The following is a 17,738-nucleotide window of genomic DNA, read 5'->3' on the forward strand; positions in this document are numbered from 1 at the left end:
CAGGCTAATCTGAATTCCCCAGATAAGCCTCCACAGCTCAGGCGGCAGAGCGGGGAATCAAACCCGGTTCCTCCAGATTAGATGCACGAGCTCTTAACCTCCTACGCCACTACTAAGCATAAGTCCTTTACCTGATAGTGCTGTGTGGTGTATGAAATTAGAAACACAACACAATCAATGTGCCCGTCAGAAATGCCACCATTGTAGACTACATACAGGTCCTTTTCTGGCAGCATGTTGTTGGGGAGACTTTGTGACAGTGAGCTATGCCAGAAGCTCTAGGCCATGGCAGCTGCCCCACATGGCGTACCCTCCATGTACCCAGGTGCACGCCATTTTGTCACATGGGGGGCACCGAGCACTGGCTGGGTCCCTGCCCCGAGCCTCTCCTGCAGCAAGGCAACCCAGCTGGCACCCAGCTGCTCCCCTCATGCCGTGGCACCATTTGCTGGTTGAGCCACAGGCCAGCTCCCGCCCGCCCCCCAGAAGGGCAGGAGCCAGCCTGCCACAACAGTGCTCACCCGAGCTGCCTGTCTGAGCCATCCACCACCAAGCCCCACCCTCCCTACTGGCTGCTGTAAGTGGGGCATGCAAGGGGGCACGGGGAGCCATGCAGAGGGGCTGCTGAGAGCCAGTCATGCCCCAGGTGCCATTTTTGCTGAGTACGCCTCTGCATCACATTATGCTGATGCTGGTCACATCTAGAAGGGAGCAGAACAACCGCTGTTACGAATTATGTATGTAGGCAGGAGACGATCCCTTAAAAACCAAGGCTCTAGCATTGGTGGTTGTGTCAACCACCATTTTGTGTTTCAGCTGCTGGAATCTGAAATGTAGGATAGTGACAATATAGGTGACACCACTGAGTGAAATCAAACTTTTCACAAATATTGCATGGGTTACATTTGTATGAAACCCCTCTAGCTTTCATTAAAGCCACAGGGGTTTTTTGCACTTTTAGTTTAACTATCAGACTGACAGTATATAGATTTTTATCTTGAGGAAATCAGAGCCCAATTAATGGATCTTTTTATTCAATCTTGGTTAAACTATGAATAATCAAATAGATAAGACACTGATCGAATGTAATTCGAATCATATCTAGTAACTTCAGTATCTGCCAGAGGCAGGCAGTTAATGCATGAAACTAGTACAGATTAAGTAGTTCTGAAGGACCCGAAAGTCAGCACTTGAAACAGAAGATTATTCCCTAGCCAGATTCACAGCAAGATAGTCGTGAGGCATTTAATGTTCCTCCAAGATAGTCTCTTCTTACAGCAGATTTAGCCAGACAATTTCATCAAGCCATTTCAGTCTCTACTTTTTGTTTAGCTGTTCCAATTCCTCAGAAGAACATTTGTGCAAGTGAAGTCATATGGATTCTCGCAAGATTTCTTACCAAAGGACTTCAGAATTCTTACGAATAGGGCCTGCATCCACCTTCTTGTAAACCAGTGTCGTTTACAACTGGAATAAACTTCTGTGGAAGGAATGGCTTCCCTTTCCTTTCAAATGAAGAATGGCTAGTTCTAGGCAGGGAAATTCCTGGAGATTTTGGGCATGGAGAAAGTTGGAGTTTAGGGAAGGACCTCAGTAGGTATAATGCCATAGAATCCACCTTGTAAAGCAGCCATTTTCTCCAGAGGAAGTTATCTGAGTTGTAATAGCAGGAGATCTCCACATCACATCTAGAAGTTGGAAGCTTATTCTTTTGAACTGTTTATTGTGTACGCTAATGTTGGCATTCCTTTTTTAAAAAAGATTTTTAATTACACATAATCACACATAAACAACCCTCAAAGGGCTAATTAAAAACAAAATAAGAAATTAAGAAAAATAAAAAATATGCTTACAATTATTACCATGCATTTTGTTCTGCAGCTTCAATGAGATCTTTAAGAACATAAGAACATAAGAACTAGCCTGCTGGATCAGACCAGAGTCCATCTAGTCCAGCATTCTGCTACTCGCAGTGGCCCACCAGGTGCCTTTGGGAGCTCACATGCAGGATGTGAAAGCAATGGCCTTCTGCTGCTGCTGCTCCTGAGCACCTGGTCTGCTAAGGCATTTGCAATCTGAGATCAAGGAGGATCAATCTTTCTATAGCTCTACCAATTATACCTGTATTACTTGTCAAATCATATCTTTCCATACCTTTCTAGCATTCAGGATGGAGAGTTGTTGAATGTTGACAAGTAAAAGACATAAATGGATTCCAAACAACATGGAAAGAATCTAGACCCACAATTTTTAATCTAACCTGATAATTTTCCACCAGAGCTATATTCCACAAAGTTTCATACCATAAATTAATTGTAATTTTTGTTGTGGATTGTCAATGATAAGATGTGATGGACCTCATTGCTATTTTTTTAATTAATGATTTGGGTGCTAATTTCATATCTTCTCCTTCGATTAAATATAACAAAGGTACTTTTGGTTCAGGTATTAAATTGATTTTCAGAAGTGTATTAATCTTATATATGCTGTATTTCAGAAAAAGATGTCAGTATGGTCAGTGGAGGTGTAGCAGTCAAGAAAATTGTATGCTTCCACATTAGAATATAGTTCCAGCTATCACCAATACTTGACGAGTGAGCTGGGCTAGGAAGGCACTGGACCCAGGCGGAAGGTCCGGCATGCTGAGTTCTGTGGTTGAGGGTTATACAACCCTACTAACATATTTTAGTAACTTTGACAAGTTTTTTTGTGGGATTTTTTTTGCAATTCCATCCCAATGTTGGTATTTTTTAGGTATTTTAGGGAAGCCAGAAAGGTTTCTAGATTGAGCTAGTTTCTGTTTCAGCCATGCATGTTTTCACCGGCAGTTTTATGGCTTCACGTTAGTATTTAAAAAACAGCTTCAATAAAGAAAACATCATGCCTGAATTTTCACCAGCTAAGGCTTCCCACTAAATCATCTACTTACCTATTGTTCAAAATTCAAACTTGAACCTATCGAATGGGAATGGGATGTCGTTAATCTCAGACAATCCTTTTCCCACAGAACAGCAGGCTCTGATTACTGAACACTTGAGCAGACATTGCTATGAACGTGAGGCCTGTATCTCTGTAATTGAGAATACAGCCTCTTGCTGTTTGGAAAACAAAAACACTTTGATTCAACCATGCACAGAAACCCTTTGGAATTTCAGTACTTCTAAGTAATCCACCTGATTCGGCATTTTTATCTCACAAATGAAACCTCAGTATCAGTTAAGCTAGAAAGCCCATTTGTGTCTTTTATATTGCACTATAGTTATCTGATTTTAATACACTGACTAAAAGTGTAAACTGTGAGTCATGAAGTCCTTAAATTCAAATCTTGGCATAGCACCCACCTGTGATGAGATGGTTAACTATCTTACAATGTTGCTGCAATCATTGCAGACAAAGAATGTACGTGTAGAATTACTTTTTTGATATTTATGCTGTGTTTTCCTTTTAATAAAGCTTGTTTAATAATATTTTTGAGACTTGCTTCAGGTATTCAAAAGCTCTGAAGCCAAATGCACATAAGTATCTATCTGTCTTACCCATGTTGTTTGGTGTATATATTTGAGAAAATTGAATTGTAATGATGTAAATCCCCCATGGTAAATAGAAAGGAGTGACTCTCTCTCATAGTATTTGCTCCTTATTGAAATAAGCAGGTTTATTGATTTGCCTCAACATCAATGTCTGGTGGAAGAATGACAGCTACTCTGCATGAAGCACAAACATGAAACTTGGTTAGTTTATTGTTTTAGCACCCTCTTAAACAGAGCTATACCCACCTAAACTCAGTGACTTCAATAAATGTAGGAGGATATAACTCTACTCAGGACTGGGTTGTTCTTTTAGGTGTTTAATGGTCACCAATGACAGATCCCAAGTGTGAGATCCCAAACATGTGAATCAACCAAATTGCAATTCACAAAAAAACCCGCCAGTCCTGCTGCTTAAGAACACAGACACACACAAACTTCTGTACTTACTAATTTACTAAGTGAATTGAAAAGTGAATATGAGTGCACTACTGTCTAAAACAACTATGAATATACATAAATACATTGTTTTCCAAAAATTACAAAAAATACAAACCACTAGCAATATACATATACAGAAAATACAGTTATATACATAGGAATAATTATGATCTAGAAATCCTTTTTGTTTTTGACTGTGTAATGAAACTTTACTGTGGTTAGTGGTTATAATAGCTGTACACCTTCTTAAGGAATGCAAAAATATCCAGAATAAGGCATTCTAAAATGCCATTCACAATAATGAGATGTTTTTGTGATCTCTTCCTCAGTAAAATGCTGTCACCATTGGATACAGTAGTACTCTGCGAAAAGGGTAATTCAATGCCCTTGAAATGCAGCAACCTTCAACAGTTCCTAAGGCATTAAATACAGGACACAATCAGGTGTAGCATTGTGCATCTGATTCTCCTCCCATACGCATCAGTCAGTCATTACTCTTCCACAGCTAATTCTATGTGGGGTAGCTATTATTATTAATTGAAGGCTGTAAGGAATATTCAGTGTTTACCAGTTTCTGAAACTATCCATCCTCGTTTTTCTAGGCCGAGCAAGCTGATTCAGTCATAGTAGCGGTAGAGACAAAAAGCAAAGAACATGGCAAACATCTGAAACAAAAGTAGAAAGCAAGTTAGATCCACTGCACTTCATATACAATGCCGGCAGTTCTCCATTCCTTCCCCACCAGTTCTATGTCTGGAGTTTGCTTAGCTTAGCACCAAGGCTGGAGAGGGGTGCTATTTGGGGATTAACTGTATTCCCTTTCCCACTATTGTGGTTTGCCCCCACACCTGTGCCCTGCTGAGACCAACATTAACAGCAGTGAGGAAGACCATGACACCCACTTTTATTCTTACATTAACTATGTGTGGTAGTTTAGCTGAAGAAGAATGCCTGGCCCGAAGACATTTACAGAGTTCAGTGGATATTTGAACATGGGTCTCCTAGATACTAGTCTGACACTCTAATCACTATGTAACCCTAGAACTAAGCATGCATAGCCAGGGGTGTACGCCCATTGGGCCAAGTGGGCAGTTGCCCAGGGTGCCTCCTTGTGGTGGGCATCATAAATGCAGGGTTCGTTTGTGGGTTTTTTGGTATTTTAGTGGGTTTTCTGTTTTTGGCCTGCAGGGGGCGCAGGTTTTAGGCTAGCAGCACCAAAATTTCAGGGATGTTTCGGGAGACTCTCCTGATGCTATCACCCAGGTTTGGTGAAGTTTGGTCTAGGGGGTCCAAAGCTATGGACTCCCAAAGGGGGTGCCCCATACCCATTGTTTCTAATGGGAGGTAATAGAAGATGGGGGCTACACCTTCGAGGGTCCATAACTTTGGATCCCCTGAACCAAACATCATCAAACCTGGGTGGTATCATTAGGAGAGTTTCCTAAAGATACCCTGAAAGTTTGGTGCTGCTAGCTTAACAATTGCACCTCTGACAGCAGGCACCCCCAAAATTTCCCCAGATTTTCCTTTTAAATCCCCCCCTTTGGCATGGACTTAAAGGGAGAATCTGAGGTCCCCACTTTAAACATTGAAAGTGATGCTGTTTCAGTCATAGTAGTCATAGTCCTTTGCTTCTGAAGCAGCTGCCTCTGCCTCCTGTGCATAGCTGGCTCATCACTGGGTTCCCTAGAAGGATCTGCAAGCTCCTCCACCTGGCACATCATTAAGCAGGGAAAGGCTGGGAGTTGGCTCTGCTAACAGGTCTTCCCGTCAGCCTCCTCTGGTTGCACTGTGCCCTCAAGTTCTGCCTCAGAGTCCTCTGTGTCCTGGTAGGTACCCAGGGGCTGGTTCATGACAGTAATTGTGCAATAATTCATTGTGCAATAATTTTAGCGTATTATTATAAAAAGTACAGTCTGTGAAAATGCATGGATGCTCATCTGAAGCAATTATCCTCATAGTAGAAGAATATATACTGTAGTAGGGGTGAAGGGTTCCTACCAATATCCAATTAACTTTGGCCTTGTAATTATAATAACATGTCATGGGAAACAAGCCCTTACATGGTAGCACAGAACAGCAGCATAAAACCACAGCAGCATGAAAGTTTAACTGAACGCCCAAGCCCTGTTGATTGAACCCAAGTATGCAGTATATTTGAGGACAGTCATCTTCTGCAGATTATTTTTGTGATTATAACCAAAGAATTTTCACATTTCTACATATCAAACATTTTAAAACCATATTAAATAACTAATTTTAATCAGCATATCCCACTTGAAACGAGGAAACAAGTCAAAAGAAATCAAACCAGAGAAGCTTCAAAACTGATCAAATGAAATAAAACAGAATATGCTAAATTAAATGTGCTGTAGTTTAATATGCAGAGATATAAAAGTTCTCCTGGTACCTTCACAAATATCATTGAGGAAGAAGGATATATTAGAAAGAGGAAGATTACCAAATTCCTATCTATAATTATTTGAATATATACATTTTATATTATTATGTAGTTGACTCTGTCTCTGTTCAGTGGGTTCAACATTTGTTTTGAGATTATCAATACCTCAATAGCTAGCACTCCCAAACCACAGGCCCCAGGAATAGAGATATATTTCTGCAACATCCAAGCAATTGTTGAGAAGCAGCCCTGCAAAAAAAAAAAATAGAAATTCTTACAGGTGCAGTTGTGGTGATAATGGCAGCCCCATCAAAATTGCAATGCAAAGGTATTTGTATGCATTGAAGTGATCAATACCTCAGTATGAGACATGATGTCTTTTAGATTTCCTTTGTCTCTAGGGTAGACAAATGACTGTAATTCCAGAAATACCTATCATGATGGCAAAGGAACCATTCATTGTACACCATTGTACATTGTACACCATTCATTGTACACCTATGTATGGCTACAGTGTACACACCAATATATAAGCAAGGCCCTACCTACTCAGCCAGCCCTTTTCTTATTATGATGGTTGCTTCTGTCATATGCCATACTGCAAACTTAATCAAAATGATCAAAATTCTCTGTGATGTCTTCATTATGTAAACATTTTGTGTGCATTTTATTTCTAGGTTTTGATGTGGAGTTTTATGTGTATGTTGCAGTGATTTAAAATTAAAGAACTAAGGGGGGTGGGGGGTGGATGGTGATTGAAGTGTGTTATGATTGTATGGTAACTACCTTAGGGGGCAGAGCTGATTGGTTTGTTCAGACAGGCTTTGTAGGAGAGTGTGTGTGACAGAGGGGAAGAAGAGTGAAGTGCTTTAATGTGTGAGAGAAATATATGTTCTGTGGCAAGTAGAGAAAATAAGTCTGTGTAGAAGTTATTAGCCAAAGCGGCAAGTTATAAAGTTATTAAGCCCGCTACATTCCAGGAGACAATATTCATCATGCGAAATAAGAGATTTTTATTCTATACAGTTCCTCTATTTGATCAAGTTGCCCACATGTGTCACAAAAAATGCATCCATTAACATGATTTGTTGTGGGTTGAACTTGTTCTGGTTGAAGCAATAATTCTCTGACAGGATCCAGCCCTAGTTTGGACAAATCCATATCAGAGTGATGATCTAGCAGGATTTGTTCAGATGGACCTTTGATGACATCTGGTCGAATTTTTGTAAAGTGCTGAGCTCATTTAGCTCTTGTGCCCAGGTTTTCCGTCTTATAGGGCCATCTCGCATGCTGAAGACTATTGATGAGAGTCTAGTTCACATTCTTCTTCATCAGGTGACCCCTGTAGGGGCTGACAGAATGGTGTTGGGACAGAATGTCCTTGATTACTGACTGATGGCACGATGACAATCGGAATGGCCAGCATAGTCTGTGCCAGGGGCAGACCAGAGGGTTCAGATGTTTGAGTGGGTTGACCAGATAACTCATTCACAACAGATTGAACTCCAGTAATAGCTTCCATATGTCCGCGAATCTGATGAAGGGCTTTCTTTAGTTGGTCCAACCCCGACGTTGCCACATCCTGCTGCTCCATGACTGAATCATGTTGTAAGGATTTAGCTGATTCCTCCCATTTCATGGGGAAGCCACTCTGGAAATACTTGATATGCCATTATAATTATACAGTATACGAAAGGCAGATGGCTGATTATTGCTGATGGCCTTCGCGCCCATGTAAGAAGGTGGACTAGGAGCACTATTGCTGCAATTATCCTTGGAACGCGTAGCTTCCTTCACATCACTCGGGGTTCTATACAGATGCTTCCAGTCAGCAATAGTGCATTCAAGCTGTTTCCTAGCACCAAACTCTGTTGGGGTTGACTTATCTCTTATCTCTTATATATCTCTTATATATGAAGCTTATCTCTTATATATGAAGCTTTCTGTTTAAAGATTGAGTCATTTTTGGAAACTTTGTTGCTATATTTGTCAGTTCATCTGGATCAGCAGAGAGGTCAAACAACTGAGAAGATACTGAATGATCATCTGAATAAGCTATGTATTTCCATTTGCCAGTTCGCAGCACGTAGGTAGAAGAATTCACACTGCAGCCGTGAAATTCACTCAGGACCCAACCAGGATGTTGTTTTCTGGATGGAATGTTATTGTCTGTCTTTTCTAATATCAAGAGTAGGAAATCTTGATGACTTGAATATTAGCTGAAGTCTGCAATAGTTCTTAATTGGAAGGAGCCATGTACTCTTTGATGTCAATTCAAAAGTCTTAGAAATCAGAATAGCCTGTTGGAACTGAAGATTGAGCAATAGGGAGGGGTTTGAAGTAAGACTTTGCTGAGTGCCTGCCTGCTCCTGTTGATGGCTCTGCATTTCAGGGATTAAAATCCTGCCATGAGCAGTATGCGTCTCACTCAAACAAGAGTTGCTCACAGATGGAGCTGAGGACGTTGTAGACCTGGGCTTTAAAGATGTAGGAGGGGCTGTCTCCGTATCCGGAGTGCTGCAAATTAATTAGCATGTTTAAAACTATCCTATGCAATATCAAGCTCAGATACCTCAGCATAAAACTGATCCATTTTGGTTTGCTTAGATGCTTTGTGCTGGAGGAAGCTCGGAGAATTTACAGAGCGGCAATGTTTCCTTGAGCTCATCTTAGATGAAAGTATAAAAGTACAGATGAATAGAGCTAAAATAAGTGTGTCAGTAATGGTGTGCCAATAATAAGCTGGAGGAAGAGAAATAGCTCAAAAAAGATTAAAAAGAAAAAACAACACTTATCCGCCCAAGAGATTAAAACCGTTCTTCAGCAAGGGAGGCACTGTTCCGAGTAAGATAACATTGCAGTCAAAAAAGCTTCAAATTAAAATTCCTTCTTCCCACAAGAACAAACTGGTCAAACGAAATGACTATAACCAGACAGTGGAATAAAAGCCCAGTTGGGGAGTAATATTAAGAACTGAAGGAAGTATTAAAATTTAGAAGAGTTTTTTTAAAAAATGGAATGGTCTTATAATGTGCTGCTGGCAGGAAAAATCCTTCTTAATTAACCTGGGTTAGCATGATCTGTTAAGCAAGTTTTCTTCAGTCTTGCAGAAAGTCAAGCCTAGCCAACAGTCAGAGGACATTTATGCAAGAACTACTTACCTCATGGCTGTTTGCTTCACAGTGGGGTTTTCCTCCATTTTGTTTGTTTGTTTACATAGGGATTCTCCTAGCCAAGCCACCCCCCCCTTCCTTGTTCTTTCCATGCAGCCTCCATCTAGGGAGATTACCTACTGCTTGTGTGTGTGTGTGTGTGTGTGTGTGTGTGTGTGTGTGTGTGTGTGTGTGTGTGTGTGTGTGTGTGTGTGTGTGTGTGTGTGTGTGTGAGTGTGTGTGTGTGTGTGAGAGAGAGAGAGTGTGAGTGTGTGTGTGTGAGTGAGTGAGTGTGTGTGTGTGATCTTTCATCTAGCGCTAGTTCAGACCATGTAACTTTCATATCAATTTCAAGGGTCTAAACACATGCTGACTGCCTTGCACTTTCAGAGTTTTTGAAAACTGTGGAGATTCTCCAATCTGAGTGTGCAGTGAGCTCTGAAGAAGGGAAAACATGTGCATATGCCATGATCTGCCCTGTTTGATCCTGTCATGTTTCACCTCCCGCCTGGGACCTCAGCACACGGCAGCCTGGACTGTTCAATAGTAAGAATCTGGATTTAGTTGATTTCTTTATTATGAAACAGCATCAGGAAAGGAGCAGTTGGACTTCTATTGCCAGAACTAAGCATAATCAATATTGCAAACACCATGATACCCTATGTCACCCCCACGTTTTGCCACCTTACCCTGCCCACCAGTTCCCAAGGAGGGGAGGACATCCCTCCAGTCCCACAGTCTGCTGAAGAAGAAACCACCCTCACCCACCAGGGTCAAAAATTACTTACATTCCACATCACTGTGAGAGTTGCAATAGCAAGTGCCTAACAAGCTCATAAAGAAAAGGGAAAAGAGGGAGGAGGGGGGCATCTGGACAGAAAGCCAGAAAAGAAGCAAGTGCCCAGGTCCTGGGCAGGAAGTGAAACATGGAAGGATCAAGCAGGGCTAATCATGACAGTCTAACTGAGAATCCAATCCAAAGGGAATGTGTGGGCAAAGACAAGAAGTGCACAACAAGGAACACTCTTACTCCAGCTGTCTGGGCCCTGCAGGACCTTGGCGAGTTCCACAGGGCCTGTAAGACCAAGCTGTTCCACTAGGCTTTTGGTGAGGCTGGCCACAGATTGGCTGCCCCCTTGTGAGGCCCTGCCATGGTTTTGTCATCTCTGGCAGTGTTCCCATTGGTTTCATCTTTGGGCGCTGCCAGCCCCTCCGAGCCTTAAGGCCGGCCTTAAGACCGGGTGCCACCAATATGGGTAGTCTGTTATTATTGGGATTGATGCTGCATATTGAACTTTACATGTTTTTAGATGTTTTTAAGTAATTTATTGGTTTTTATTGTGTTGTGAACCGCCTAGAGCACTTGGGAGATGAGACGGTCTACAAAATCGAATGAATGAATGAATGAATGAATGAATGAATGAATGAATGAATGAATGAATGAATGAATGAATGAATGAATGAATGAATGAATGAATGAATGAATGAATGAATGAATGAATGAATGAATGAATGAATGAATGAATGAATGAATGAATGAATGAATGAATGAATGGTCAGAGTGTCTTTTACTGTGCTCAGATTTCTCAACACCTGTAGTGGCTGCAGACAAAACTGCATTAAAATAAACAGAAAGACTGAATACATCATGATGGGGGCTTCAAGGACTCTCCAGTAGACTTGTGTTCCCTGAACTTTGTCTTCTCAATCCCCCTCTCTCACCAGCCCTGGCTTCACTATGGCATGTGGGTTGGGGGCATGAAGTGATTTGTAGCAAGTTGCTTGCCTTCCATGCTTACCTGGCTATTGAGATACTTAGGATCTCGTTGCCGGCAGAGGTTCCAGTCTAAAAGGTGAGCCACGTGGAGGGGCCTCTCCCGAGTGCAGCAGGCACGAGGCCACAATTCATCTGGCTGTTGCTCCTGGAAATGGGAGCAGTTCCCAAAATCATCAGGCCCTGAAATGCCACAACATGAAAACTAAAACAGAAACAATATAATCAGAAATTGGGGCTCAGAACTCAAGTTCTCAGTCAACCACTTGAAGGAATTGGGGCTCAGTTTCTTTATAAAGAATTACAAGAGTAATTTTAATGTAAACAAATACAAAATATATAATGTACAAAAGTGGAATCAGCCCCAGGTACATCATGGGGTGTTGGCAAACGATGGCATACATTAACATTTGTTGTAGCATATTATCATTATTATATTCCTGTTTCCAATAGTTTATGAAACACTGCCATCTTTCTACAAATAAATGCATAAAATATCCATTTACTAACCATACATGGGTAACAGGTGCGATTTTTACTGGGTTTGTCTTCTATGCATTTTAATGTCTAAGAGAGATTTGACAATTCTGTGTTCCAGCTTCGGTCTCAGCTATGATACCTTAGGATTTTTAAAGCTGCTGAGTATGTGTGTTCACTACAGTATAAAAGAAGGGGAAGAAGACTAACAGTAAAATTATTGTTCATGAATAGACAGGGTTTTTTTGGCCCAAGTGCTACCTGCCCATCTCCCAAACACCCCACAACGTCCACCTGTGAAGATGTTGATGTGTCAGCAAATGAACGTTTGTTGTGGGAAGGCCACACAAGTTGTATTTAGAGATACTGAGATCAAGCTCAGCTGAGGCCTAGAATTTCTGTCAACTTTGCCTCAGTACTTCAGGTGCAAAATTGGCCCTGTGTGGTGACCAAAATGCCGTTATTTGGTACTTGTGACCAGGGGTTGCCATCCCCCTGATAATCCTTTAACAGGCCACAGCAAACAACACAACAAAAACCATATCAGCATTCCAGTTTACATATTTTGTTCTATAATCCTGCAAAACCTGGCTTGTGCTTTTTTTGTACTACACATGTTGTAGCAACACATGTTGTCCCTAGAGCACATTCCTCCCCCAGAGAGATGTTGGGATCCTGTACAACAAATTAATAGCAATTGCTCATTTATTGAGCAAAAAGGGTGGTGGGAATCTTAATAGGGTTATTGGACTCTAGTTGGAACCTACAGAACTAATCTCCAGACTACAGAGTTTAGTCACCCTGGGACTCTATGGCATTACACCTGTTGAGGTTCTTCCCCTCTCCAAATCCTGTCCTCCCTGGGCTCCACCCCCAAATCTCCAGAAAATTCCCAATCCAGCGTTGGCAGCCTTACACACACCTGCAGTTAGTTCATCAGCTCTGCCATGATTTGAACAGCAACTTTTTGAAGAACTTACTGCAATCATGATGGTGTTCCAAGATGTGGAGAACACATCAGAGGCATTGTCCCCTTGGTAATTCCTTTGAAGATCAGACAGGAAGAATTCAGCTTTGATCTGAAGAAAGAGCAGAGACTTTTTCTATCCTGGTAATAAGGGAGGTTTGTTTCAAAGGGAGGTGTTGAATGTGGTTAGCATTGCCCAAATCAAGTTTTGAAAGCTACACCACTGCATTTAATAGCTGCACAGAGAATAGAGATTTAGCAACTGCAGTCTCTACCATTTCTGATGACTCTGACAGGAGAGGTCATATTTGCAGAATCTCTACATGCCATCCAGTGGCGTAGCGCCAAGGGGGCGGGGGGGCGGGCGTGTGATGCACCAGGGGCCTGCCAGTGCAGAGACATGGCTGGGACGCAGGGCGCATGCATCCCCCTAGCTCCGGCCCTAATACCATCTAATTATCAAAAGTGCAACATCCAAGAGTTGGCAATTCTAAGACAGCCATCTCTTGAGACAACCTTTCATTATTTTCTATTCCACACTAGAAGATCGATTCTACTGATTTTAGGCCATGTCCACATTTCAAACACCCATAACAATTGCTATATTCTAACCCTAAACCTCTTTCCACTAAGGCAAGAAGAGAAGAAGAGTTTGGATTTATAACTTGCTTTTCACAACCATAAGGAGTCTTAAAGCAGTTTACAATTTCCTTCCCGACCCCTCTCCACAACAAACACATTGTGAGGTTGGTGGGGCTGAGAGAGTTCGAAGAGAACTGTGACTAGCTCAAGGTCACCCAGCAGGCTTCATGTGGAGAAGTGGAGAAACAAACCTGGTTCAACCCAGTTCTCCAGAGTCCACTGCTCTTAACTACTACACCAACTCTGGCAAGTGGTACTTTTGCTGGATTTTTACCAATTACCCCTCATCCAGCAGACCCCTTTCAGGCATTTCATGCTATTCTTGAGGACTCCACCAACCTTCTAGGAGTGGCATTTTGAAGAACCAAACAGGCTACACAAAGAAAGGGAAGCAGTCAGCCTAATACAGACTATTCAATCAACTCAGTAAATTTATTCCCTATAGCAACTGTATTAGCAGTCAGAATGTTTTCTATAGCACAACGGAGGACTAATTGAGAAGCCAAGTCACCTTCTGAGGATTTCTGGGGCACTGCAGTAAAGGGTTTACAGGAGGTTAGAAGCTTTACTGCAAAATCTCCTAATTGTCAAATTTATCCATTCTAGAAGGACCATTACCTAGCAACTTGCAAGGAGGAGCATAACCTGTAACTGGAAAAACAGAGGCACACTCACTGCTTGATTCAGTGTACAACTACACCACCTAAGACCTTTGAAACCAATGCATTGAACACTACATAGAGTTAGATTGGTCTGTCAATAGTTTTGAGGAGTGTGCTCTGCTAAATGGCATAGTCCCCAGATTTCCTCATTGTCTCTCAACCAAGCACTAATTGTTCTACTGAAAGCCCTAGCTACTTAAGATACCGCTTAAGATACTGTTTAAGATACTGAATTCAGGCTGAGCCCCTCTGAGAAGAGATTCTGAGTTAAGGCAGCTATGTTGGCATAGCTTGAAGAGCATCCGTATTTATTTTGTTTAATCCTTCCCATCAGTGATGTCTGAGACACAAAGAAGAAGGCAATATTAAGAGTTGCTGAAGATGCTTTCAGTAAGAGAAGGAAGCAACAAACATGGGGAGATTTGGGGATGAAGAAGTCTGGTTCATCTAGTTGCTATCACCTGTTTCCTATTGACAAGAATGAGAGCAGCAGCCACAATCTCCACAGAGAACACCAGAAACACCAACACGAAGAACTGTAGGATGAGAAAAAGAAACAAGACAAGAATCAGATCACATCCTGGCCTTCATACTGATACTGCAAGCATCAACCTAACCAACTCAAAAGTTGCATTCTCCTATCATTATTAATTTTGAAGCTGTTTAGTATTAATCCATAACTCATGAATCTGCTAAAGCTATTTCACATGATAGAAGCCATGCTTGCTGTACCACAAGTAATATTTACCAAACTATGGTATACTTACCACCATATTTATCCTCCATTTCCAACACACCTGCATTCTACTTACAAGCAATAATGTGGACCTGTTTTCTTTGATGGCTCCAAAGCAGCCCAAGAAACCCAAGATTGCAAGTGCCACGCCCACAAAGATGATGAGGTAAGCTCCAATGGTCAGAAGTGGGCTGGAAACAATGCTCTGAAATCCGTTAGGGTCAGCAGCTGCCCAGATGCCCACAGTTAGGAGGCAGATGCCCCCACCCTGAAAAATGTACACAATGGGGGTTAAGAAATTAGTTAATTAAAATATGCACAATGTGGGGTAAAAAATTGGTTAAAAGTCATGTTCCATATAGGCACAGCATTTGCTTTCAGTGATTAGCTAACAAAGACAATGCATGTACATCTGTTAGTACCAATAAAAACTACTGATGCAACCCTGAAGATGGTTGACACTTTCCCCAGAAGACATAAAGGAAATGCTATCTATGTACACATACCAACAACAAATTTAAGTTCATTGTATTTAAAACTGTTCTTTTTTTTATTAAGACCAGGTTTTTAAAAATGATTGGTAGCAAAAAAAGAAAGCTGAAATTGTCTCCTTCAAAATAAGGGATACCCTTTAAAAGACTGATTATGCTATGATAAATGGCATAAATAATTCTTAAAATCAAGGTCAGACACATTTTTTCCTTGAAGAGATATTTACAGTGCAAACCTGAACCTGTTGATTTCAGAGGACTTGGAAGGGATTGGAAAGGGATTGTATGTGCAGTCCATACACACCTGGGTCACTCTCAAAATCCACATGTGTTAAGTAGATTTAACTTCCTCTTCCCCTTGCACATCAACACTGCACATGGGAGTGATTGCAATACCAGTGTAAGTAGCAGAATCTGCATGGCCAGCTGGTACATAGATACCCCAGAAAAGAGTATAGCAAGGTATTTTATACAACCCAATCAGGCTACTACCAAAAAGATAACTTAGAACAAGCTCAGAGTAGGTTAAGTACATATGACTAGTTCAGAAGAAAGACCAATGAGTTTATGTCAAAAGTAGGGTTCATTCTAGGATTGGTTATGCTGTGTTATGTTTGTTATTTTTTAAAAAGATATTAGATATTCCTTACTGAAAAATATCCAGATCCAGAATATTGTTTATTGCTGAAAGTTGATCTGGTGATCAGGCATGGCATTGGATTTCTGAGGACCTTAAGTCCAGAAGTCCCCTTTTGTGTCTGTTTCATTTTCCTGTTATGTCCCCAGGGCAACATCAAGAGGCAAGGACATATACAGACAAAACAAATCCGACTAGCTGTCCACACACATATGCCATTTCTGCACAACACAAATAAATCATCTTGAGGACATTAAAAGAAGCATTTTCGGAAGGAACTCTGCATAGCTTTCCCCCCCAAGATGATCTCAAGACATTTTATTTCTGCTCAACCCAATTTATTTTGAAAACGCTAAACTAGTGATCTTTTCCTTCAAGATGGGTTGAAGACGTTTCCTGCTTGCTGTGCAGAAAGCAGGAAAACTTTTATCCCCCGCCCCTTTAGGAGCTCTCTGACTTTCATTTTCGCCGCAGCTCGCACCCACCATTTTCTGCTGCTGCAGGATTCTCCATGTCATTTGCCATTTGCAGAGGGTTCCTTCAGAGGTTCCCTCTATTTGCAGCTTATTTGCCGCCATTTCCATCAAAAAAGTACCTGAATAAAGTTAGTTTTCATGGCCGATTCGGTGCATGTGTCATTTTTCCTCTGAAGCATCAAAGACACCTCCCTCAAAAAAGGTGGGGGGCAACAACATGTGCACCTAACCAGCAGTGAAAACTGACTTTATTCATGTACTTTTTAGACAGAAGTGGTGGGTGGATGAGATGCAAGCAGAGGAAAATTCCATGGGAACCTTCTACAAATGGCAGGTGGCACTGGAGCATCCTAATGTGGTAGAAAATAGTGGGTGTGAGCTGCTAACAAAATGGAAGTGAGAGCTCTAACAAGAGGGGGGTTGCAGGTAAAAGAACTGTTTTGGGATGAAAACATTTGTCCGTGCTATGTGGACAATGAAAGCCAAAACGGTTCCTCTAAAAACATTTGCAAGCCGTTTTATTTGCATTGTGCAGAAATGGCCAAACACACCAAGATAATAATAATATACTGCCAAGCTGGCATGAGGATAATCTACATGAGTGCTGCAATGAACATGCAAATACTCACAAACCCCAGCACATTGAACACAAACATCAAGTATTTTACAAGGTCTAGAACTCTCATCATGAAGTCAGCTTTAGTCTGGGGAGAAGAGAAAGGAGAAAGAGATCAGCATAATGTTCTTTCTTTGCCTTCCCTCGCTTGACCTTCCATTCTGGTCTTCTTGGGCCAGCAAGGACTGAAGAAAAGTCCTGGCGTTGCTACTGGGAAGAACAAATTTAGCAGGTCTTAACTTATGAATGCCATGAAGTCCATGCTTTGGACCAAGTTCTCAGTGTCAATAACATAAACAGATTCTGCTTGGAGTTTGAGGTTTTTTGTACCATACTTATCATGGCCTTTATAAAGTCATGCTTCAAGAGCAGGGGCAGTCTTAGCCATTAGACAACAGAGGCAGCTGCCATTCCCCCCACCTTCCCCCATGCATATCACTACAAAATGAGGCAAGTAACATCCTAAGGGTCATTGTGGCAGAAGTGCCTTCCTGCCATGCTGCAATCCTTTGTCGATGGAAACTCTGCAGACAGGTCCTTTTGCCCAAAAAGGAGCATTTTGCACAAACAGTGAAAGTGAATTTAAAAATCAACATATTGCTAACAATTACCCTTTCAGAAACTTTATCCGTGTTCCACCTTAAAACACAAACTCTCATCAAAAGCCCTCATTTCATGGAAGGCTTCTGGCTTAGCGGGATCATAAAATGGCTTTCACAATGTTACTCCAGTTTACTCC

At 41.5% G+C, this 17,738-nt stretch overlaps 1 protein-coding gene across 1 annotated transcript; it reads right to left on the reverse strand.

Moving 5' to 3' along the window:
* Positions 1–4,517: 4,517 nt before the first annotated feature.
* Positions 4,518–17,082, reverse strand: LOC125432507 (tetraspanin-18-like). Its single transcript, XM_048496079.1, has 7 exons — positions 17,013–17,082; positions 14,856–15,047; positions 14,505–14,579; positions 12,753–12,851; positions 11,321–11,500; positions 6,535–6,618; positions 4,518–4,633 (listed from the first exon to the last, which is right to left on the reverse strand). The coding sequence occupies exons 1-7, from the start codon at positions 17,070–17,072 to the stop codon at positions 4,586–4,588; spliced, it is 738 nt and encodes a 245-aa protein (XP_048352036.1). The 5' UTR covers positions 17,073–17,082; the 3' UTR covers positions 4,518–4,585.
* Positions 17,083–17,738: the final 656 nt, after the last annotated feature.

This window comes from Sphaerodactylus townsendi, linkage group LG05 (genome assembly GCF_021028975.2).
Source record: "Sphaerodactylus townsendi isolate TG3544 linkage group LG05, MPM_Stown_v2.3, whole genome shotgun sequence".
NCBI classification, from domain to species: domain Eukaryota; kingdom Metazoa; phylum Chordata; class Lepidosauria; order Squamata; family Sphaerodactylidae; genus Sphaerodactylus; species Sphaerodactylus townsendi.

Excerpts from the sequence above, each read along its gene's own strand:
- LOC125432507 (XM_048496079.1), bottom strand. The coding sequence starts at position 17,072 with ATGATGAGAGTTCTAGACCTTGTAAAATACTTGATGTTTGTGTTCAAT. Across the intron at positions 15,048-17,012 it reads TGTTCAATGTGCTGGGGTTT|GGTGGGGGCATCTGCCTCCT; the intron begins GTGAGTATTTGC and ends TACATTTTTCAG. Across the intron at positions 11,501-12,752 it reads GGAACACCATCATGATTGCA|TTTTCATGTTGTGGCATTTC; the intron begins GTAAGTTCTTCA and ends TTTCTGTTTTAG.